Source organism: Primulina huaijiensis, chromosome 6 (assembly GCF_012295235.1).
Source record: "Primulina huaijiensis isolate GDHJ02 chromosome 6, ASM1229523v2, whole genome shotgun sequence".
NCBI classification, from domain to species: domain Eukaryota; kingdom Viridiplantae; phylum Streptophyta; class Magnoliopsida; order Lamiales; family Gesneriaceae; genus Primulina; species Primulina huaijiensis.
The window spans coordinates 9,886,715-9,913,063 of record NC_133311.1 but is presented as its reverse complement, the minus strand read 5'-3'; the positions used below and the strand labels follow the sequence as shown (position 1 = coordinate 9,913,063).

At 36.4% G+C, this 26,349-nt stretch overlaps 1 protein-coding gene across 1 annotated transcript; it reads left to right on the top strand.

The window, feature by feature from the left end:
- The first annotated feature begins 5,900 nt into the window (after positions 1 to 5,900).
- LOC140979354 (ASC1-like protein) lies at positions 5,901 to 10,023 on the top strand. Its single transcript, XM_073444710.1, has 6 exons — positions 5,901 to 6,241; positions 7,962 to 8,191; positions 8,272 to 8,427; positions 8,925 to 9,110; positions 9,312 to 9,496; positions 9,671 to 10,023. Exons 1-6 carry the CDS (start codon positions 6,104 to 6,106, stop codon positions 9,700 to 9,702), a joined length of 927 nt encoding a protein of 308 aa, XP_073300811.1. The 5' UTR covers positions 5,901 to 6,103; the 3' UTR covers positions 9,703 to 10,023.
- The last annotated feature ends 16,326 nt before the right edge of the window (positions 10,024 to 26,349 follow it).

Here is a 26,349-nt window from a genome sequence, read left to right as displayed (position 1 = left end):
AGATTTTTTGCAACCCGGCTAATAAATTCACAAATTTATTTGAACAAAAACCTTGTTAATATTTTATTTAAATCCTAATTAGACTAATGGGCTTAATTTAATTGGCTTGATAGGCCTAAGCCTAATTAGTAATTTATTTAGCTATTTAAACCTTTTTTATCACCAAAACCCTCACTTTCTCATCTCTAAGTCTCGGCCACCTCTTTTAAAAATCAAAAAACACTCCCCCAACCCTCTCTAACCCACGGCACACACACTCACAATTTTGAGAAGAGATTTTTGAAGGGTGCAAGCAAGATCAAGCCAAGGTTGTGTCCCGTTCTTCGTCGTCAACGGATTTTCGTACGTATATAACGCAAAAGCACGCCATACATCTCTTTTTCTCATCCATCATGTCATAATATAGTTTTAAAAGTGGTGTGCATGAAAACATGAAGTTCATGTTGCTGTTTTTTTCGTTTCTTTATGCATGGTTTATACACAATCGATTTTATGTCATGATTCATGTTTTTGTTTATACTAAGGGTCTGCCATGACATAAGGTAAGATCAAGAGAAGTTTTTACATGTGTTAGAGTCACACACACTCACCAAACTCACGGCAAAAAGGAAAAGAAACAGGAAAGAACAAAAAATTGATGTCATGGAGCATAGGGGGTTCGGTTTTTATGTGTCAAGGGCTAGGGCTTGGTTGGCGGGTTCCAGGGGCTAGCCAAGGTTGTGGGTGAGTCAGTAGAGGGTCCTAGCCATGCTAGGACTCGCGCTCAAGGGCTGGGAAGGAGTCCTAGCTACCCGAGAAGCTGCAATTTCCGCGCAGACTTCGTGCGGCTTGCGGGGGAGGGAAGGCAGGGTCCAAGGCTCGTGGGTTGGGCTAGGGTGACTCATTAGGGTCCTAGGTAGGTGTCCTAGAGGTTGGTCCTAGTGCCATAATGATTCTTGGCCACTGCATGGGGTGTTTTGAGGGGGCATGTTTTTGACTGTGGGAAGGGTTTCTAGGTGGTTTAAGGGTTCAGTAGAGTACTTTAGGATGTTGGTCAAGTTTTGGATCAACATGGTTTGGGGGTAACTCGTGAAAATCGAAAGTTGGCTTGGGGTCGAAATTTAGGTGTCAAATTAAGGTTTTCTAACTAAGAAAAATTGTAAAACGGCTCACGGGGATTGAGTCGTGGTCCATAAGGGCTAAAATAATATAAAAATATTAAATTTAGAATTTAGGAATTTTATATAAAAGTTTGGGATTTTTTCGGGATTAAAACACCGTCAAAACAATTAATTAATGATAAATGAAAAAGTCTAATATTTAAGCTAAATAAAATTATGGAAAAATTAATTTAGGCTTAAATAATTATTTTGGACATGTTAGAGTCAATGAATTCAAGAAAAATTCAAATTCGAGGAATTTTACGTCTAGGGGTAAAACAGTTTTTTTACACCTAAAAATTAGTAGAGGTCATGACAGTGCCCTAAATGCTGTTTTTATGATATTATGACTATTTTTAAATGTTTATGTAATGTTCATTATTAAATAATGATTTTTAAAATGTCTATTTGATTTTTATGATTGAAGGTTGACATTTAAAAGACAAGTTGCATGCTTGGTTTCAAAAATAAAAATGATATGTGATGCATGATTTTTATTATGTGATGCAAATGTAAAAAGTTGAAGGAAGTGAAGTAATTGTGACTATAATGATGTTATGTGGAGATATCGTGAGGGTTATGGTCTCAGTGGGAGTCCGACGATCGTATTTCCCGTGACACCATTGAGGATTTGAGGTTATGTGGTTTGAGGTAAGAATGAGAATATCGTGAGGGGAGAAGGCCCCAGAGGGAGCCCATTTATGGGAAAAGGTCCCAGAGAGAGTCCTAACGATCGTATTTCTATTCGATGGGGATAGGCCAAGGCCCAGTTGACCGGTGAGAGTGTTGCTGGTGTCCCCCGCCGCCCAGTACTGTGGTGATATGTAGATGGATCCATCGATCATGTCATGTGAGGAAAGTCACAATTAACGATCTGAATTCAACAAAGGAAAAGGAAAAGGAAAATGTTTATGATCATGAAAACTATTTATGTTATGTCATGTTGAGGAAAAAGAAAAGTTAAAGTTTACGTTTGCATGTCATGAAATATTATTTTTTCGTAAAAGTATTTTCACTGTTGCATGTGGTTTTATACGTATTATTTGTTATAAAAATTATGGTGTGTTGAGTATTTAGACTCACTAGGTGTGATGGATGCAGGTGAGGTTGAGGGAGGTCTTGATGGATGATTGGACTGGACTGAAGGCGCACACAACCTGAGGACCAGTGCTTCTATTTTTCCGCACTTATGTTTTTGACTCATGATTTACATTAAAGATTTTAAGATTATTTAATTATGTTTTGAGAGATTTTGAGAGGTTTAGTATGGGCTACACTTTTCTATCTATTGCTTTTTTATGTTTGGTAAAACATTTGACGACTTCGTTTTATGACTATTTCACTTGATTTTTAAAATGCTAGTTGGTTGATGTTTTATTTTAAAGAGAAAAATATTTTATAAAGATATTTTTGTAAAGGCCGAAAATCATAGAGGAAAAAAAAATTCTAGTACTTTTAAAGCAATAAAAAGGGAGGACGTTTCAAATTCAATTTATGAAAAAGTAGCAGAAAATCTCATATTAGCATAAAAAACAGTATTCAGGACACTGCCATGACGTTTACTAATTTTTGGATGTAAAATTACCGTTTTACCCTTAGAAGTAAAATTTCACGTTTTTGACATTTTCTTAATTCCATTGACTCTAGACCATCCCAAATAATTATTTAAGCTTACATTAATTTTCTCGTATTTTTATTTGGCTTAAATCGATGATTTTTAATTTATTCTTTAAATACAACATATTAATGTGTTTTAACCCCGAATTAAACCAAACTTTAATATAAAATTCTCATATTAAAAACTTACACTTTTAATAATTATTTGGCCCTTTTGAACCACGACTCGACGTCCGAGAGCCATGTTTTAACTTAAACTCAAAGAAGAATACCCTAATCCTCGAACCAAGCCTACCCTTCGAGCCACCTTCAATTTTTATCGAGCCATGCTCGAGCCGGCCTGAGTCAACATCGAACCAGCCCTCCCCTAGACCCTCGTGAACCTTAGCACCCCTAGGACGTGACCCTAAGCTCGAACCAAAGGCACAAGAACAGAACAAGCTCTCGACCGAGAAACCCACATGACATTGGACTTTATGTTTCTGTTGCATGCTAGGGCCCTAACCACTGGACCAACCCCTGAACCAGACTCTTGTGCACCCTCTTAGGACCCTAAGGACTTGACCTAGCCTAGCCCAAAGCCCCCTGGCTGAACCCTTTCTTCCCTGCGCAAGCTGCACACCTGCGCGATCCCCTTGATGGATCTCGGTGGAGTCCTAGCTTGTTCCCAGCCACTTGTCTCGACGCTAGGACTCATTCCCTGACCCTAAAACGACCCTAGCCCAGCCCTGGTCCCAGCCGTGCCAAGCCATGCTAAGCTTTACACAAAAACCGAGCCTTGATCAACCAAAACCTAGAAGATGGTTCTAGCTTGTTTCTATCATCCTGTGCAGCGTGTTGTGTGGTTCTAGGACTCCTTAAACTCATGTAAAACATGCCCCTTATCATCCTAATACATGGCAGCCCCTTCAAGCACACTTATATCATGTTTTGGATTGAAAACATATGCTTTAAAATTCCCATATGATGCATAACCGAAAATATCCAAAGATGCAATTTGTTTTCATGAAATTTCATAAATAAATACATAATATAGTGTGATGATGAGTAAAGGAAAGAGTATGGCGTGTCTTTGCGAGTATAACGCACGAATTATCGTTGACGAGTTGGAGAACGACGACGAGGGGACGTTGGCTTGAAAACCTTGACAAAAACCGATGCTTCCTCTTGAATTCCTTGTGTGCCGTGTATTTGATTGAGGGAAAAGTGTGGTGTGCCGTGAGTTGATAGAACAAAGGAGTTTGAATGGTTAAGGGGAGTGGGGCGTGAGTTTATGGGTTTAAGGGGTAGGTTTTAGGCCTTAAATAATTAATTAAGAACATTAACAATGGCTGAGGCCCATTAAAAAAGTTAATTAGGTCCAATAAGCCTATTAGTGCGTAATAAAATTATTTTGTTTAATAAAGTTTTTGAAATTAATAGTCGGGTTGTTAAAACGTTTGTATTTTTGATGAAAATCGTATAACGATAAAAATTACGTCACGGCGTATAAAATCACCTCAAAACTCATTATTTTCAAAAATAAGAAAAAACATTATCCTTAATTTAAATAACTAAAAACAATTATTTAATAAAAATATTATCCATTTTTCAACCCTCGGTCTCCGTTCCTCGATCGCAACTCGAATAATGTTTGAAAATACATTTTAATGCAACAATGTAGAAAAATATATTTTAACCATGTCAACAAGCACAACATAATTAATTTATGCAATTAAAACAATTAATCGAAATACACAAAAAATTTAATAACTTAGATGTATATGATTTACGTGTACCTTCAAATGTTCGGAGCGTTACATTAGAGTTAATCAAAATTGAGGTAAACAATATCTAATTAATATCTTTATTGAACGGCCCTATGAAACCTTTGAAAATAGGATAACCGTCATCAACTAATTAAATAATACTTACATGTAAAAAATTAGAGTTAAGATATAAATATTAATTAAAAAAATTAAAAAACATAAAATATATTGGTATCAAATCTTGACGTGAGAGTGAAAAATATAATTTTAGTTTGTAGAATGGAGGAATTTGATGAGATGGTGAAAGAATTTTTCTGTGTAAAGTGACGGCTTGCAAGTTGTTTTTGGTGGATTAGATTATTAATTAATAGAGAAGTTTTATAAATAGCTCTTAAGCTTAATTATAATTAATGTTTTATATATAGAATAGATTTTTCATAAGACAGTCTCATAAATCTTTATTCGTGAGACGGATAAATCATATTCATATTTACAATAAAATTAACATAAAAAGTAATAATTTTTTGTGGATGACCCATATAAAATATATGTTTCACAAAATTGACCCATGAGATCGTCTCATAAGAGTTTTTGTGCTATATATTTGCATTGCGTGCTTATGTTATCATACAAATATTTGTTTTAGTAATGACACATTTTGTGGGTTTTTTTGGTAAAGTTTGGATTAATTGTTGATTAATAATTTAGTGGATTAATATATATTTTTTAATTGGATCAACATGTAGTTAAACTCTTAAATCTGTTTTTTTATTTTTTTTTATTTTTAATTTCGGATTAACTTGTGAATGAAAATAAAGTAGTGAGAGATATTTGTAGAAATCAAGTTTCGCATTTCACATCAAATTGGTTTAGGTCACTATCACTTAGTAGATAATATATCTAAGTTTTAATTAATAATTTGATGTAACCACTTCAATGTTTAATGAAATTAAATCAAACTTGCAGGAAAATAATTTTTTTCCCACATTTTATGAAATTGAAGTAAATTTTAAGAATAATATATACTTAAATATAATATATAAATTATTATTTTTTTTACCAGATAAATTCTAAAATCTTAACTCAAAAATTAAGTTTCCAGTTAATTTTTATTCTAGACAGCATTTATTACGTTAAAACTGAAAGGAACATTGATGAAGAGAATTAAAATTTTGATTAAATGAGCTTTTTGGTATGAAAATTTAAAAAGTATGTTTCTTAAAATACAAATTTTATTTAATTGTTAAATATTGTAGATTTTATTTTTCTTTTTTAAAGTTCGTTGATACAGATGGGAATGAATTTTTGGCATTTGTTCTTCGAATGTTTGAAAAGGTGTTTTTTTTTTAATTTTTTTTAACGAGTTTGAAAAGGGTTTTATATAAAATTTATTGATATTTTCTAAGTCAATGGGAAGAACTCCCACACACAGATGCTCATTAAAGATCCAAATTTTTTTTAGCTCGACGAAAAACAAAGAAATTGAGAAGCATGAACATTGAACCCAACAAATATTTTTAATCTCAGTCTCAGATTTAATCAGTGATCACCACATAGTCGAATAGATAAGTATTGTTTTGGTTCTTTACAGTGTTCAACATGGGCTTTCTTGAGGTGAGGAAATCTGTGGACTGGGAGCAAGAATCCTACGCGCAATATCAAGATTTCATCGCGTTACCTCTCTTCGCAGTCTTTTTTCCTACTGTTCGATTTTTCCTGGACAGATTTGTTTTCGAGGTATGTTTTTCCCTTAAAAATTGGTGCCCTTTCTGTAAATTTGGATTTTTTTGTTTTCGTTTTTTGAAATTTTCTTTCCTAGTCTTAATTTATATCCGAATGTGTATTTCGTGATGTTTTGCGTTATTTGTATGGCACCCACATTGAATGTTATGCTTATCCTTGATGGGTTTGTATTGGTTCTTGTTATTGTTAGCGATTGAAATTTTTGAAGTTTCCAGGAAATTGGACAGGCTTTATATGTTGGTGGCGCTGATTGATTTCGGATCGGATGTTGTAATGTTTGGTTAGTTGTCAAAATAGGAAACTGAAAGCTGAGTGAAAGATCTTAGAAGATGACTCTTGATAGTAAATTGAATGTTTAAATGTTGAAGATGGTGTCTCCCCAGTTGGAATTTAGATCACAACAATGTGTTATGGCTTTCGACTATATTCAGGCTAAAATTATAGGAAAATCAGACAAGCCCCAATCATTGAACTGTGGTACATTTTGTAGGCTTCTTACATGAAGCTGTGTGGAAATATAATTTGTTTTTTCCTTTTGGATATGATCAGCCAAGTTAATTAAAGGCGGCTTTGAAACATTTAACCACGGTGTCATTTGCTAGAAACCAATTTGCCCCTGATCATAAGTTTGTGGGAAGCTGACCAACAATTGTTTTGTATATGCCCCCTCATTTGTCAGACAAAGATCAGCAACACAAGCCCAGAATAAATATTCAAGGCGTGCATATGCATGTTGGTTATGTATTGGACAACAAATGCCAATGAATAAGCATGTGGCACTTAATGGAACATAACTGTTGGAGTTTTGAACTTGTTGACATCTTGGCTAAAATATAATGTTAGAAGCTACTTTGTTCCAAAAGTTCGAGAATATCGGAGGTGGGTCAATAATAATTTAAAATTTTTAATGTTATCGATTTTTTAAGATTCCATTTTAGTGGTTGAAATTCCTCTTGAAGCTTCCTTATAGTTTGCTTTGTCAGGGATAAATTTTCTGGTAACCAAGGCCTTTATTTTGCCTTCATGCATGTTCCAGTGTCATGTTTTAGCATGTTTATTATCTAAATGAAGCTTTTGTTTTACCAATATTGCTTAAATCGAGATAAAAGGCATTAAATTTAGAACATCTTGGGGATTTTCTCATGTTACGTCCTCTTTTGATCTTCAATGAATCATGGTTTGGCACAGGCTAAACTGGCAATTGAAACATCGAGCCTGCTCACAACTGTGGTTATGGCTAATTATCTTTCTTTTATTTTTGGTATCCACCTTTTGTTTTCTTGTTAAAATATTCTAGCCTTGTTGCATGGAAAAACGAACTCTCCCCTTTAGTCCTTGTACTGACTCATGGCACATATATCACCTTGTAGTTACTTTGCACGTGACATGGATGATGGATGAACTTATTAAATGTAATCACTTGGTTTAAACTTATTGGGGTAGTCCACAGGTAGAGTTCTCTTCTAGGAAAAAAATTGTTAAAATTAACGCCGATAATTTTGAGTTTTTTTCTAAAAAATTAGAGTAATTGATTTCTTCTGCTAATTCTGCTTTATTTCACCAGTGATGCCGAGAACCACAAGTTCCGTCTCCAATCTGAATTGGTTTTTTCATTGTAATATTTTTCCTCTCTCTGCAAACTAACATTTGGCCTTCAAAATTTACCTACTGTATTCGACAGTTTGCTCAACTTCGCTTTATTAATATGTTGCAGAAGATCGGAAGGCGTCTAATATTTGGAAAAGGAATGCAAACCATTGAAAATGAATCACAAGAGCGTAAGAAGAAAATACGCAAATTCAAGGAGTCAGCATGGAAATGTATTTACTATCTTTCAGCTGAGATTTTAGCCCTAGCCGTGACTTATGACGAGCCTTGGTTCAAAACCACCAAATATTTTTGGGTTGGGCCTGGAAACCAATCCTGGCCTGACCAAATGTACAAGTATGATTTCCTTTTTATTTTATAAAATATTGTGGAATCTCTGTTTTGTAGTTGGTTTATTGATTGTTTCTGGTAGACAGGTTGAAACTGAAGGGTCTCTATATGTATGCTGGAGGATTCTACGTGTACTCCATCTTTGCTTTGATATTTTGGGAAACAAGGCGGTCTGATTTTGGAGTTTCGATGGGTCATCATGTTGCAACTTTAATTCTCATCATGTTTTCTTACACATCAAGGTTTGTTCAAGTTTTCAGCTTTTGTTGTTACTTTTGAAAACTGATCTCCACTTGGAAAACAAGGGAGGAACAAAAAAGAAAGTGCAGCTTTAAGTAGGAAAACAAATAGACCTCGTCTAGGCATGAACAGTTGTTACTGTACAAAAAATCGTAGCTGATGATAACCATGCAACTTAAGGCTTTTAAATCGTAGGCCCAGGCAACACCATGTTTCAACTATTATATAGTTAGCCAAACAGGGCAACAGGAGTAATTGTTGCTTTTCACCACCTCAAACAATTGTTGTTTGGTCATAGTTTTTTCTATTGTTTGATTAGAGTCCAAGCATAAGATATATCTGTTGGATGAGAGGAACTGAAATTGTAGCGTTAAACAGAAAAAATCAGATTTACCTCCAAATTTGACAATTTGAATTCTACCTTGTTCAAGCACGAGGACTGTATTTTGTGAAGATGTGGAATCTGGTATGGCTAAGAAGTTTTTGTTTCTTGACTCAGGTTTGCGCGTGTCGGTTCAATTGTTTTAGCTCTTCACGATGCCAGCGATGTGTTTCTTGAAGTAGGGAAGATGTCTAAATACAGTGGTGCTGAAGCCTTGGCGAGCTTCTCATTTGTGCTTTTTGTCTTATCGTGGGTCCTACTCCGTCTCATTTATTATCCGTTCTGGGTCCTTTGGAGCACGAGGTTTATTCTCATACTCTGTAATAAGCCATATACTTGTATGAATCATTTTGAAGTAGACGTTTGGTTGGATAAAGCTTTGTTTTCTGTCAAAATGAGTACACGAGTGATTAGCATGTCACTGGTTCCTGTAGGTACATGTGAGACTATTAAGTCATTTGTTCCTTTTATATTCGTCATTCTTATTCTACTCTTATAACGCAGTTACGAAGTGACTCAGACATTGGATAAGGAGAAACACAAAGTGGAAGGGCCTATCTATTACTATATCTTCAATTTTCTTCTTTTCTCGTTGCTCGTTCTTCACATCTACTGGTGGGTGTTGATGTACCGGATGCTTGTCAAGCAAGTCCTTGCGAGGGGCAAAGTTAGCGATGATGTTCGATCTGGTAAGAGACTAATTTACGGATGTTTCATAAATTTAATCTAGACTGACCCAGCATGAAGAAACTTCCAGTTAGCAACAGAAATGGTTATTCTTGAGTGCTTGCTTAAAAAATGACAACTTCTTGCGTCGTGGACCCTCCATTCCAAGGTAACCGTGTCCCTTGTTTCTCCTGCAGATTCTGAAGATGAAGATCAGCATGAAGATTGATTGGAAAAGGAAAGTTTCACGGTTCATTCATTTGAAGATACATTTGTTTTTTATTTGAGGTTGCTACTGTTGAATTGAAGAACGTAGTTGTGTTCGTGATGGACAATTGCTACTATTTCACCACATCAGATATTTTCTTTTACTCGGAGGCTGCTACACATAGAAGTTTGAGTTGAGGATAGATTACTATCTTCTTCAAAACTCCCTTCTTCCTGCTCCCAGAGGGATTGCCCGATTTCGACAAGAAAGTATTTGGAATCAGGCATTTTGCTTCACCAGCATATATAGAACCATGATCTCAGCAGTTTCATCTACCAGCGCCACCGTTTGTTTCCTCTAAAGTTTGACTTGGGAGCCTTTTTTAAAAAAAATAAAAAATTATGCATCTATATATTAAGTTAGACGAGAAATTCATGACAATCTGATGTGGTGAAATTTGTAACTTTTTAAATAAGGATTAATTTCACTAAAATCCCTCTGCAACATGTTTACGTATGATTCAGTCCCTTCAAGATTTTTTAAAAAATAAGTAGGTATTTCGTAATATGTTCTCGTGAATTTTTATTTGTGAGATGGTTAACCATGTACATATTTACAATAAAAAGTAATATTTTTTTATGAGTGATGCAAATAAAATATTCGTCTCACAAAATTGACCAATGAAATTGTTTCACGGAAGTTTTTGTGATTAAAAATTTAGTCCCTAACAGATAGAGAGGCATTTTCTCCTGAACCCGACGAAACTTCCATACCCGACTTGAATGGAAAACGTATGGAGGGGTTAAAATAATTGGTAATTGGGTATGAAAATGAAGGCGGATGTAGTAACATCTTACTCATATCTGATTCGAATACTCGTTAAATATATATGTATATATACATATATTTATTTATATTTAAAATATAATTTTAATTTACTTTTGTTGAATGATGATAGTTGGATTAAAAGAATAAAATTATTAGTATAAAACTAATATTATTTTTGTAGGATAAATGTAAGGTCCAAAATACGATTACGTAAATCAACCTGCATGTAAATCTAGGGAAAATGAAAAATGACTAATTAAATGGTTTGGCATGAATTAATTATGGTGTGCATGTTTACATGTTTAAAATATGGTTTTCTTTTAGAATCTGTGTTTTAAAAGTTATTCGAGACGCGATCGATCGATGAACGGAGACGAGACCATATGAGGAAAAATATTTTATTAAATAATTATTTTTAATTGTTTAATGTGTGGCGTATTTTAAATGAAATTTTCGAAAATGAGGTGTTTTTATACGACGAGTCGTATTTTAAACCGATAATCGATTTTAGACAAAAATAGGGACTTTTAAGAATTCAGTTAATAATTTCACAAACTTTCCTAAACTAAATATATTAAATATTACCTATTGGGCATAATAGATCTAATATAATAAGTTAATGGACCTAAGCTTGCACTATGTGTTTTAATTAAAATATAAAGCCAACAAACCCTCATAACCCACGCCCCCTCACCCTAGAATCCTACAAGGACTCTCTCATCAGCCAAGCAACACACACACACACACGCGAAATTTGAGTTGGAATGATTTGGGTCGTAGTTTTAAGATCTAAGGATAAATTGAGAAAGTTAGGGTTTCAGGGGCAAAAAAGTCATTTTACACCTGAAAAATGTTAGACGTCCTGGCAGTGCCCTGAATGCTGTAATAAATGTTAAAATGTTTATGAAATTTTATGATGAAATGTTAATGTTTAAAGATATGTCGCATGCTTGATTTAAAAGAAAAATGATTTATATATGCATGAATTTTTATAAGTGATGTAAATATTAAAAGTTGAAGGAAGTGAATTGATTGTGACTAATATGATGATACGATGATATGTAAGGCCAAGGCTCAGTTGACGGGTGAGAGTGTCGCTGATGTACCCACCGCCTGGTACCGTGGTAATACGTAGATGGATCCATCGACCTACAGCTAATACGAAAGTCGGAATTTAGGATCTGAATTCAATAAAAATAGAAACGTATACGTATATAATGAAAATAAAAAGTATATAATGAAAGAAAAATGTTTAAAGTTATGTTAATGAAAAGCTATTTTCTTAAAAGTATTTTCACTGTTGCATGTGATTGCATATGCATAACTTTCTATCATAGTTAAGGTTTGATAAGTCAATAGATTCACTAGGTTTGATCGATTCAGGTGAGCATGATATTGATGGAGGACATGATGGCTGAACTAGCTGGACTGAAGGTGCACACAACCCGAGGACCGTCGCTAGTTTTCCGCAAATAAAATTATGTTAAAGATTTAAGCTACTTTAAAGATTCTATGACTTACGATGCTTTTGAGAGGTTTTTGAGAAGATTTTAGAGTTAATTTTATTTTTGAAATAATGTTAGCTTAGGGTTGGTTGACATTTACGATTTTATGTTTTAAATGCGTTCTTTTGGATTTTCAAATAATAGTTGATTGGTTTATTTTAAATGGTGCAAAAGTACTTTAACATATATTTATGTATATTTCGGTCGAGAGTAGTAGGAAGAAAAAAAAATAATAGTATATTTTATAGAAAAACGAGTAGTGAAAATTTTAATAAAAATGTAAGAATAAATTTTTTATAATATTTTTTTTCATATATGATGTTTAGTTTGTTATTTTTTATCTTTAATTTTTTTTATTGTTCTCTTGAGAATTCGGTAAATAAACATAATTTTATCGAAATAATTTAAATTTATGTGGTAATAAGATATTTGGGTAGGATATAAGTGTTAGAGTAGGTGCACGTCGAGCCAAGTGTTGGCCGAGTGTTCACAATGAAACTCTATGTATAAGCAATCTTTATTTTAATAATATTTGAAATTATTGTTTTGGCACATCTTTATCTATATACCCATGCTAGTTGCATAGATAAAGCCCTTGAATATACAAATAGTAGAAAGAATATGAGATGCTCATATGATGAGTATCATGAAACTCATATTTGGAATACTGTATACTCTAAACGGTTCCTAGTCGTTTCAGCCGCCGCTAAGAAGGATATAGGCCGCTCGAGTTTGAGACTAGTATCTGCGATGCGAGTACCATGTTTCATTGGTAGGGGACATTGTGATGTCCGAGCATGCAGATAGGTGTTCCTGGTAGAGTGCACTGAAAAACCCTCCATGAACGACTTTCCAAGTGGTTCTCACTTATCGAGTGGAAACGTCCTAGTTTATGGTTGTACACCATTAGTCCTTATGACCCGGGACAACATTGAGACTCTATGTGCTAGCGTTTCACTTTGACTTGTTTACCGACTCTCATGGGGTCGTTAGGTGGCAAGGTTGGGTGTTATGTCGAAATATATAGGAGTCGATGCATTGTAGTCGGGGATTCACCGCTTACCTTCGGGTATGGATATCTTATGTGGTCTCATGTGTATGTAGTTTGAAATCTCTGATCAGAGTATGGTGGTAATTATGAAAGGAGTTTCATAGATTACACCATCGATGCAACTACGACATGACACATAGCATCGAGTCATTGACAACTCTCGATATACCAATAGTTGTCGAATCGGTCGGGATATATGAGTTGAAGGGATCGTACTGTACGCTAACTATAATAGAATGGTTCTTGCAGGCACTATCATTTGATACCTAGGGAATCATGTAAGCGATGCTGCTAGGCGTTTAACATGATTGGTTGGGAACTATCAGACTTGAGTTCAGACGTTCTTTTTATCAAGGAGTTGATAATTAAGAATGGAGCAATTGGGGTATGCTCGTATAAGGACATGTTTAGTCCGAATCACATGGAGATGTGAACCCACGGCTAGTTGTATCAGTGAACCATTGAGGGCCACACAAGTACTAGCTTTCTAGATCCCGTTGAGAAGTAAAATAGTTCAATGTGTTGAACGGCTTATAAATGAGTTTATAAGCGTAAGAAAAATAGAAGTATGACTTCTATGAGAGAAATGTAATTTTAATTTATGAATGTGTTCTTAAATTAAAAGTTGGCCAAATAAATAATGTATTTGAAAATTGTGATTTTCATAAACATTATTATGGACTAAATTAAATTAATTCAAGTGTTGAATTAATTAATCACTAGTGGACCTAGTAGAGTCCAAATAATTAAATTAATTCAAGGGTTGAATTGATTAAATAATATTGAGTCTTGTAGAGCTCAATTTAAATAAATTATTTAAACTAGTGGACTTGAGTAAATTCAAGTAATGTTTAATTAGTCTCAAATATGTTTGAGATAATTAAATTAAGTTCATGGATTTTTAATTGTTAAAAATCAAATAATATTTGCATGCATGGGAGGTGAAAGTTTGGGAGACAACTTTTTGTATAACCAAGGCTTGGCATGCAACTTTTTTACTTTAACTTTTTCCACAACCAAAAAAATGTCTCTCATTCTCTCCTAGCATGAATAGTAGCCGAAAATACTATTCATTCTCTCCATTTTTGTTCTTCAATGGTTGGAGACAACACTCACTTCTCAAGAAAAAATCCTCATATTTTTCTAGTGCAAAATATGAGGGGATCTACCTAGTTGGTGGTGGGCTTTATTTTAGAGCAAGGAGTGCTCTTTGGAAACTTGTAGAAGTTCTTGTCATACAAGAGCTAAGGTGTTTACACCTTAGTTGGAGCCATCATCAACCTCAAGAGGTTGATATGTATTTTTCTAAACACACTATGTATGACATTTTGTTGTTTTTGTATTTGCTACACATTAAATCGAGGTGGCCGAAAATTTCTTATGAAAAATAAAAATTTTAAACTTCCGTTGCGCTTCCGGTCACCGTAATCGATCCCCTTTCAAGTGGTATCCGAGCTAAGGTTACAATTTTGGTGTAGCAAATACATAATATTATGTTGAGGTCCATTTCTAACCGTATGAGATAATCAAAACAATTTTTCGAAGGTCGGTTTTTGGGGCGGTTTTGGGCAGCAAGTTGCTGCCCATTTCGGGCAGCTTGGGCTGCCCATTTCGGGCAGCAAGGGCAGCCCCTTCCCACTTTTAAAATAAAAAAAAATATTTTTGTTGCCGGAATCCGGCGACGGAGCTCCGGCGACGGCGATGACGACTAGGGTTTCCAAAAGTGTTTTGGATTATCAAAGTGTCATGGGCCTTGAGTTGTTGGGCTGAATTTTGAATGGGCCAAAATGTTTTTGGTGATAAATAAGTTTTTGGGCCGTTAAATTTAAAATTACAAAAGTTGCAAACATTTTCTCATAAAATAAATAATTGAAGTTGGACTTTAATTATTTATAGTAAATTGTGATTTACAAGAAATTCGGTTATAAATAAATTAATTTGAAAGTAGACAAAGGTGTTTGCATACTTTGTTAATTTAGTTTATAATCGTGACGGTTAGTGATTGGATCAAGATATATAATATTGGATCAATTGATTATTGTGATAATTAATTGATGGTGTATGATATGTGATATTATGCATGAAGGATGATCAAAAGCCCAAGCCCAATTTGCTAGGTGTATGCTAGGATATTTTGTGTTGAATGATTGTAATAATTATCAATTTACAAGTGGGCTTGGTTTATGGCCTGTTCCCACCCCATGAGATGTATCCCTATTTGCCATGGATATTTATTTGTAAATATTAGTATAGTGGATGATCAAGATTGGAAGATGGTGGCCATGATGATTATGAAGATCAAGACATGTAAATATTGGAAGCTAATGTAATAGTTGCATTTGCATCCCATGCATTTCCCTAGGATTGGACCTAGGCCCGTGTTTAGCTCACACGGGCCATTAGTGTTGGGGCGATTGATCATCCTTATTTTGTTTACTGTTTATAATATATGCATGATATGTTATAAATAATGAGTATGTGCGTTATTATTATGATAATAACAAAGTTGCATGAATCCGGCAAACATACGATCAAACATGGCGAGCTTTTAAATAAAATTAATGATGAGACCTTTCAAAATTAAAAACCCTCATTTTGAATAAGATTCAAAATTAATATCAAGCCCGAAAAGGGGAATTATAAATTTGTTTATAATTTCCATGTCTTCCATCGACAATGGGTGCATGATGAACGCTACCCGTGCTCGGGGCTCGGCTCATATTATTGGGGGGGCCTTGGGTGCCGGAAAGCTGTGACATCCATTGACATGGTGATGTGAACTACGTGGAACTCCCATGATTTCGGCTCATATTATTGAGGGAACTCATGGCGACCGTCCATTAAGGTTCAATATCGATGGGTTAGGCTTGACACGTGAAGATGAACGACGTCATATTATTGGGTCCTAATCAAACGTGAGACAAAAGTTTACGTAGAGGGTTGCATGGAGATGCAATTGGAAACTACCTTTTAGGAATTGTGATTGGCTGATATTATTCGGGATCATAATTCGCTAGTTGGACCTTACGTACCTACTGAGGAAAGGAGTTTCCCGTTTTCACTAGAGGGTAGTGAAAGATGTCAAAACAGTGGGAGCGAATATTTATAAAGTAAAAGTCCATACTTTATATCTTACTAAATATTTTGAAATAGTCATCAACATTTATCTGTTTTCACTTTTCAGTACAAATTGACAATGTCTTCGATTCGCAATCCGATATCTGCAATACTCGACAAACACATGTTAACCGGACCTAATTACCTCACTTGGCTAAGAAACCTAAAAATCGTCTTGAATTCGGAAAGGATAGCATATACACTTACTGAGTCGCCCCCTGTTGAGGCTCCGACTGACTGCACTCCTGAGGAATTGCAGACTTACAAGGAATGGTGTGACCATGACTTGAAAGCCAGGTGTTATATGCTGACTTCTATGAATGATGAGCTACAGAGGCGTTTTGAGGATGCAAAGAGTGCTGCTGACATTCATTTGCATCTCAAGGAGCTCTTTGGAGAGCAAACACGGCCTCTTCGGCATGCTACCGTCAAGGAGCTAATCACTTTACGCATGCGAGATGGGGCCTCGGTCCATGAGCATGGCCTAAAAGTGATTGGGCTCGTGGACAAGCTCGTTGGCATGGATTTGATGTTGCCTTTGGAGTTGACCACTGACGTGTTACTCTTGTCACTGCCTAGCTCGTTTGATCCTTTTGTGGTGAATTTCAATATGAACAAGATGGAGCCGACCCTTGAGGAGTTGGTGAACATGCTTGTGACCTTTGAGTCCACCATCAAGAATGAGAAGCTGGTTCTTTATGTGGGTTCTTCATCTGGTACGAAGATTGATCCACATGGGAAGGGAAAGAAGCGTTCTTTCCAACGTCCCAAGAAGAACGTGCCCTTGATGAGGCAATCTCCGAATCCCGTTGTGGCAGCCACACCAGTTAAGGCTGACAAGACTGCTGATGAATGTCATCACTGCAAGAAGCCTGGACATTGGAGGCGTAACTGCTGGGAATATCTTGCCCAGAAGGGTTCTGGAAATGGTATGTTCTTTATCGAAGTAAACATTTCAATTAACTCTACTTCTTGGGTATTAGATACCGGCTGTGGCTCACATCTCTGTAATGAGTTGCAGGTGATGGGAAGAAGTAGGAGGCTCAAGGAAGGTGAGACCTTCTTGAGAATGGGCAATGGAGCAAGAGTTGCTGCCAAGACCTTAAGAGATGTTTACTTATTGTTGAACAATGATTTTAAGTTATTTTTAAGAGATGTTTTGTTTGTACCTGATTTGGTAAGAAAACATTGTTTCCATTTCTATGTTGATAAAGATGGATATTCTTGTTTATTTGGCAAAGGTGTTTGCAATATTTACAAGAATGAATGTTTGATTGGTACTGGTGAACTTGAAGACGATCTCTATAACTTAAAATTGAAAGATATTCCACTAAATGTCCATTTAAAGGCAGACACCATATGAGATATGGATGGGTAAGTCTCCCAAATATTCTTGTCTTAGAATATGGGGGCCCTGCTTATGTGAAGCAGGTAGTGGGAGATAAAATTGGATTGTTGATCCATTTTATGTAACTTTGTGGGATATCCAAGGAATTAAGTTGGATATTGTTTCTATCATCCCCAAGAAACAAAGGTGTTTGTTTCTAAGAATGCAACCTTTTTGGAAAAGGAATTTCTATTGGATAGAAAAGGGGAGATGATAGAACTCGAAGAGGTTCGAGAGACACCCACAATTGTAGAACCCACACCCGAAGAGCCAAGAGAGGAGATACAAGCTCCTAGAAGATACGAGAGAGTCTCGAGACCACCTATGAGGTATGGTCTGCTTCTTGAAGAGGGCCATGATGAGCCTATTCATGGATGTGATCCAAGGACCTTCAAGGAAGCGTTATCTGATGCCGATTCATCCAAGTGGCTTGAAGCAATGGAATCTGAGATGAATTCCATGCATTCGAACCAAGTGTGGGATCTTATGGATCCACCTGAGGGAACGGTTCCCATAGGGACTTGGGGCGGATGGGAAGGTATTGACCTTCAAGGAGCGATTGGTGGCAAAAGGATATACTCAAAGACAAGGAGTTGACTTTGAGGAAACCTTTTCTCCAATTGCAATGTTCAAGTCTATAAGGATATTGCTAGCCATGGCTGCATGGTATGACCATGAGATATGGCAGATGGATGTCAAGACAGTCTTTCTTAATAGGGATTTTAAGAAAGTGATTTACATGTCTCAACCTGAAAGATTTACATCTATCGGAAGTGAGCATATGGTATGCAAACTTCAGAGATCTATTTATGGTCTAAAGCAGGCATCTAGGAGTTGGAACCTCATATTCGATAATACAATCAAAGAGTTTGGTTTTACTAAGAATCCTGAGGAACCCTGTGTGTATAAGAAGGTCAGTGGGAGTGTGGTGACATTCCTTGTGCTTTATGTTGATGACATTCTACTCATTGGGAATGATGTAGGAATGTTGCAATCAACTAAGATATGGTTAGCGAGTAAGTTCTCGATGCAGGACTTGGGTGAAGCATCTTTTGTATTGGGAATACAGATCTATAGAGATAGTTCAAGAAGATTGCTTGGTCTCACCCAGTCCACATACATGATACCATCGTGAAGCGGTTCTCGATGGATGAGTCCTAGAGAGGACATCTACCAATGTGTCATGGCGTGTCCCTATCCATGTCTATGTCTCCCAAGACTGATGCAGAGATAGCGGCGATGACGAGCATTCCTTATGCATCTGCGATTGGTAGCATCATGTATGGGATGATATCTACACGTCCTGACGTGGTTTTAGCACTAAGTGTAGTGTATAGATATCAATCGAACCCTGGTCTTCCACACTTGAAAACTGTGAAAGACATCCTCAAGTAATTGAGAAGGACCAGTAAGTTGTTATTGGTCTATGGGGTGGAGAACTGAAATTGGAAGGCTATACCGACTCTAGCTTCCAAAGCGATATCGATGACTCAAAGTCAACCTCTAGGTTCGTATTCATGCTCATTGGTGCTGCTGTCTCTTGGAAGAGTTCCAAGCGAGACAGTACTGCGGATTCCACCACTGAGGCCGAATACATTGCTGCATCGGATGCAGCAAAGGAGGCTGTTTGGATAAGGAATTTCGTCCAAGCGTTGGACGTCATTCCTAATGGAGTTGCTCCTATCCCGGTGTTTTGTGAAACACGGGAGCCATAGCTCAGGCAAAGGAGCCAAGGTCTCATCAGAAATCCAAACAAGTATTGAGAAAGTACCACATCCTCGGAGAGATTGTGGAAAGAGAAGTGTCTATCGACTAAGTCGGCTCCGCAGATAATGTTGCTGATCCACTAGCTAAGCCTTTACCTGAACCATTATTCGAGATGCATCGCGAATCAATTGGTTTGAAGTATATGGGTAGTTGGCTCTAGTGCAAGTGGGAGATTGTTAGAGTAGGTGCACGTCGAGCCAAGTGTTGGCCGAGTGTTCACAATGAAACTCTATGTATAAGCAATCTTTATTTTAATAATATTTGAAATTATTGTTTTGGCACATCTTTATCTGTATACCCATGCTAGTTGCATAGATAAAGCCCTTGAATATACAAATAGTAGAAAGAATATGAGATGCTCATATGATGAGTATCATGAAACTCATATTTGGAATACTGTATATTCTAAACGGTTCCTAGTCGATTCAGCCGCCGCTAAGAAGGATATAGGCCGCTCGAGCTTGAGACTAGTATCTGCGATGTGAGTACCATGTTTCATTGGTAGGGGACATTGTGATGTCCGAGCATGCAGATAGGTGCTCCTGGTAGAGTGCACTGAACAACCCTCCATTAAAGGACTTTCCAAGTGGTTCTCACTTATCGAGTGGAAAAGTCCTAGTTTATGGTTGTACACCATTAGTCCTTATGACCCGGGACAACATTGAGACTCTATGTGCTAGAATTACACTTTGACTTGTTTACCGACTCTCATGGGGTCATCAGGTGGCAAGGTTGGGTGTTCTGTCGAAACATATAGGAGTCGATGCATTGTAGTCGGGGATTCACCGCTTACCTACGGGTATGGATATCCTATGTGTTTTTCATGTATATGTAGTTTGAAATCTCTGATCAGAGTATGGTGGTAATTATGAAAGGGGTTTCATAGATTACACCATCGATGCAACTACGACATGACACATAGTATCGATTCATTGACAACTCTCGATATACCAATGGTTGTCGAATCGGTCGGGATATATGAGTTGAAGGGACCGTACTGTACGCTAACCATAATTGAATGGTTCTTGCAGGCACTATCATTTGATACCTAGGGAATCATGTAAGCGATGCTGCTAGGCGTTTAACATGATTGGTTGGGTACTATCAGACTTGAGTTCTGACGTTCTTTTTATCAAGGAGTTGATAATTAAGAATGGAGCAATTGGGGTATGCTCGTATAAGGACATGTTTAGTCCGAATCACATGGAGATGTGAACCCACGGCTAGTTGTATCAGTGAACCATTGAGGGCCACACAAGTACTAGCTTTCTAGATCCCGTTGAGAAGTAAAATAGTTCAATGTGTTGAACGGCTTATAAATGAGTTTATAAGCGTAAGAAAAAATAGAAGTATGACTTCTATGAGAGAAATGTAATTTTAATTTATGAATGTGTTCTTAAATTAAAAGTTGGCCAAATAAATAATGTATTTGAAAATTGTGATTTTCATAAACATTATTATGGACTAAATTAAATTAATTCAAGTGTTGAATTAATTAATCACTAGTGGACCTAGTAGAGTCCAAATAATTAAATTAATTCAAGGGTTGAATTGATTAAATAATATTGAGTCTTGTAGAGCTCAATTTAAATAAATTATTTAAACTAGTGGACTTGAGTAAATTCAAGTAATGTTTAATTAGTCTCAAATATGTTTGAGATAATTAAATTAAGTCCATGGATTTTTAATTGTTAAAAATCAAATAAGATTTGCATGCATGGGAGGTGAAAGGTTGGGAGACAACTTTTTGTATAACCAAGGCTTGGCATGCAACTTTTTTACTTTAACTTTTCCCACAACCAAAAAAATGTCTCTCCTTCTCTCCTAGCATGAATAGTGGCCGAAAATACTATTCATTCTCTCCATTTTTTTATTCTTCAATGGTTGGAGAAAACACTCACTTCTCAAAGAAAAATCCTCATATTTTTCTAGTGCAAAATATGAGGGGATCTACCTAGTTGGTGGTGGGTTTTATTTTAGAGCAAGGAGTGCTCTTTGGAAGCTTGTAGAAGTTCTTGCCATACAAGAGCTAAGGTGTTTACACCTTAGTTGGAGCCATCATCAACCTCAAGAGGTTGATAGGTATTTTTCTAAACACACTATGTATGACATTTTGTTGTTTTTGTATTTGCTACACATTAAATCAAGGTGGCCGAAAATTTCTTATGAAAAATAAAAATTTTAAACTTCCGTTGCGCTTCCGGTCACCGTAACCGATCCCCTTTCAATAAGTACTCAGTCCTCCTATGTGTATAGAGATAATGATGAAAGTTGAATACTCGACTATGATGGGGATGGGGATAAGTACGACGTGGATACAATGAATAAAGATGGGGACAGAGGCATAAAATCATTCGCCGTCTGGTCGTCCGTCTCCGCACCCTCGCCAACGATCGAATAATCGAGCGTTATAAACACAAAGACACGTTCCTAAACCCTTTTAAAACATCATACAAATCATATTATGTGCGTTTTATTTGATTATGCATGAAAAATACATGGGTTCGATTTTTTTACGGTACGTTACATATTTTCAAGGTTTTAACGATTTCGTGCTTATTTTGAAAACGTTTTTGATTCCGACGGACACGCTGCCAATACTTGATAAATTATGAAAGATTTATAGCCAAAACATAATAAATTTAAAGGTAACAAAAGCTGGAAACCGTGGGTTTTATCAAGAGAAAAGGGGGCCGAAGGTTTGTAGGGTTTGCAAATTCAAGGTCTCGGTTCTTATGCATGGGGGTAGGTGGCTCAACCAGGTCTGTAGGTTGGGTCCTAAGGGTCATGGCTAGGTCCTGGGTTGGGTCCTAGGGCGGCTAGGGTTCAAGATTTGGGCTGGGGAAGAGTCCACGTGAAGAGGGACTCTCCCCCACGCTCATGTTTGTGCAGCAGCGGCCATGGGGGCTCGCTGCTGGGGGCAGGGTGGCTCAGGTAGGTCCTATAGGGTCTAAGGTTGATGGGCAAGGGCTGGGTCAGGGGCTGGAGTTGAGTGTTTAGTCGCTGTCTCAACTGGAAGTGGTTAGCATGAGGGAAGAAGGAACGCGCAGGTTGTTTCCTTGGATTCAGAAGCTTCGTGCGTGGGTTCCAGGGGCTAGGCTGGTCTATGCTGGGTCTGGGCATGGTCCAGGGAAGGTTAGGGTCAGGTGGGCTTGGTGGTGGCTCAACTGGAAGTGTCCTAGGGTGGCTAGGAAGCTTAAGCGTGAGTTAGCATGCTGGGCGCAGGTGGTGTATCTTCGGGCAGGGCGTTTTGCTTGGGTTAGGGTCTGGTTCGAGGGCTTGGGCTCAGGTCTGGGACTTGTCTAGGGTCAGTAAAGTTCATGGGTGGTCAGTGGTTAGATGGCTTGATGAATTCTAATGCAGCTAGGAGTCCTAATGTTCCTATGATACTAACGCACACACGCTTGTGTATTGGGTCTCTGTTCCAGGAGTGGTTGTGTGAGCTAGGGGCTGGTTCTTTGGGCTGGGCTTGGTCAGGAGGGTGCCTAGGTGGGTTGGCTAGGGTTTGGCTCAAGGTGGCTCGGGCGTGGCTCGAGTAAATCGGGAGATGGCTCGGGTTGATCGTATATGTGTCAATTTCAAAAATAATAAAGCAAAAATTGAATCCATGGGTCCACTGGTGTGGATCATGACTTGAAAGGGTAGAATAAATACTAAAAATGTTATGTTAAAAATTTGAGATCAAAATAATGAGTTTTGGAATTTTCCGGGATTTTATTGTCGCTCGAAACGCTAATAAAAGAATTAATTGAAAAGTCTAGTTTTAAGCTTTATAAAATTATGAAAAATTAGGTTTAAGCTTAAATAATTATTAAAAGTCTAAGTTTTTAATTTGAGAATTTTATATTAAGGTTTGGTTTAATTCGAGATTTAAACGCGTTAATATATCTTATTTAAAGATTAAATAATTATTAAAAGTCTAAGTTTTTAATTTGGGAATTTTATATTAAAGTTTGGTTTAATTCGAGATTTAAACGCGTTAATATATCTTATTTAAAGATTAATATATCATAACGCATGTTAAATGATATTTTATGATTTAAAATGATGATTTTGATGATAATATGTTATTTTATGACTTTTGGTAAAGCTGTTCAATTTTTACTGTTTAAAATGCTATTTTTGAAAAGTTGTGCTATTTCATGATTTTTAAAGAAAAAGAAAAATATTTTGAGGGATGTGAATTGACTGTGACAAAAGATATGATTTATGATATATGATTTTGTGGGGATAACGTGAGGGGAAAAGGCACCAGAGGGAGCCCATTTACTGGAGAAGACCCAGAGGGAGCCCATACGTGGGAAAAGGCCCCAGAGGGAGCCTGTCTATGGGAGAAGGCCCCCAAGAGAGCCCGAAGAACGTATTTCCACGGTGGAGCCTAGTGCAAACCCCCATGGGCCATGTGGAGATGAAGACTGATCAGTCGACCAAATGATAAAAGCTAGTCATTTCCAAGAATCAAATTTCACCCAAAAATGATATATGATTGAAAGCTTATGATAAAAATGATTTTTATGATATATGATTTATGATGAGGATTAAAGCTATTTTTAAAATGAGTGATTTATGTTCAAAGCTTATTTTTAAATGATTTGTTTTAAGGATTTATTTATGCTTAAAAGTTATTTTAAAATAATTTTACGATTTATGATATTATTATGCTTAAATGATTTTTAAATGATTTTAAAACAGTTTATTTATTTTCAAAAGCTATTTTAAATAAAAATATGATTTTTAAATGCATGTGCTTGTATCTGTATTATTTGTTATCTATGTTTAGAACGTGCTGAGTCATTAGACTCACTAGGTTTGTATGATGTAGGATTTGATGATTTTTGGAGGCGGTGACGATTGAGTCGATCGAGTGCAGCAGTACACACCCGAAGGCCTTTATGTTTCCGAACTAGTTTGATAGATTTATGATTTAAGGATTTATGTTAATGATTTTATTAGAGATATTTTTATGCTTTATTGTTAGTTGATCTTTTCAAAGGTCAATTTAAGATGTTTTGGTTAGATGATGATTTAAGATTTATTTTATGCCCTTGAGGTTTAAATTGTTAATTTATTAGGATTCATGATTATGTTAAATTATTTTATTTAGAAATTTAAAAGTTATGGTTTAGATATTAAGAAAAAAAATCGAGGTCATTTCAGATAATAACTGACAGGACTCTGGTAATATTTGATGAAGCCTCAAGAGAAAAAAAACCAGAGCCAACTGGACCTTCATCTCGTCATCCTTCAATAAACTTTGATTCAGTACTGGAAGAGATTCAAACCATCCAGCATGACCTGTCAAAGATGATGATGGCGATTTCAGATATCCAATCTACTCAGCTTGCTCATACATTGAAGCTAGACTCCTCAAATGAATTCAATTCTGAGAGATTACAAAAAATTCACGCTACTGTGACCACTCTCTCTTTTGCAGTGGAAGATATAAAAAAGAATAGAGGTATAGCTGAAAGTCTTTCCCTGACTCAAGATGCAATCGACAAGAGAGTTGAATTCGTCGAGACATCTGTTTACAGAAAGATAGACATCCTGCAAACTACTATGCTTAATGCAGTCTCAGACGTAGCCACCTCTGTTAAGCTTTTATCAATTGATGTTCGGGGATTATCTGTCAGAATGGAGGTGTTTGACAAAAAAGGGGAAAAGACCTAGGCTACAACCCAACCAGAAGAAGTTTCACAGAGTCTCATAGAAGAATTTCTCTCAGTTGATGGATTCGTTTTCTTGAAGATTATTTTATTCTTCCATTCTTTGTACAAATTTGTACACTGAGAGAATTTTATAAAGATCGATGATTATTTTATCTACAAAGAGTTCAATTGATCAGTTATTATTTGCTTAGTTTTGTCAAACACCTAAAAGGGGGAAATTTTTGGAAACTAAGTTTCGGCGTTTGACAAATTGCGAACCAACTGATTATGCAAATAACTGAACAAGAGAAAACTGAACTACGCGACTGAATCCTGCAACTAAATGCGCAGCTAACTATCAGCAATTGTAGTCCCTACCAGCTATCGCCTAGCAGCTGATTCTTCAGCTGAACACGTCATCAGTTATCAACAACCGACAGTAGTACACTGCAGAGTGTTACTTAGTGGAACGCCGCATTTCAGAGATCACAGTGTACGGGTGTCAGAGGAATTTTGACGTGGCATTCAACGGATATAAAGTTCAAATTTGTTTAAAGTTACCGTTGAAGAGGGAAGCCTATAAATAGGTGAAGAAAGCAGCTGAGAAACAACAACGAAACAATTTCAACCCAACTATTCTATTCAAGCTGTTACGCTGCTAAAATCACTACGCAAATCAAAAGCTCACACTTACTAGTTTTATCCGTAGCATTCAAGGCTACATTCTCGAGCTTATTAGCACGTTGTAATCTTTGCTAGATTCTTTAAGTTGTGCTAAGATCAGTCACGAACTGTAGAAGATTGTTGTAACTAAGAGTTTCAGTGTTGGCAGTGATAAGTCCAAACTGAAATGGGTCAGTACAACTATTGTATTCGATCAAAGTATTTTAGTGGAAATCCTATCTTCGTGATAGATGGGGTGACGTAGGAGTTATTTTATTCTCCTAACATCCAGAAACAAACCGTGTGCATTTTATTTCAGGTATCATTTTACTTCAGTTATTCTATCCCTCAGTTAGTTTACTTCCGCAACTGTTTTTTCAGTTAAACTGATTGTTATCGACTGATGAGATACCGAGTGTCAGTTTGTCACTAAACTGAACTCAAATTTTTGAAAAGAACATATAATTCGTGAGTGTTTATTCAAACCCCCCTTCTAAACACTTATTACTTTCTAACCTATCCTTTTACTTAGTATAAGGGCATAAACTTAAACTAATACGCTCTAGTCATGCTGATACAATTAATTCAAAATATAGAAACAAGTAAGCGCAAATAATCAAACACATGCACAATCATTTTATTTGTGTATAAACTCGAGTGTCCTAGACTCTAATTCTGGCGTATCACAATTACGCTCTGATA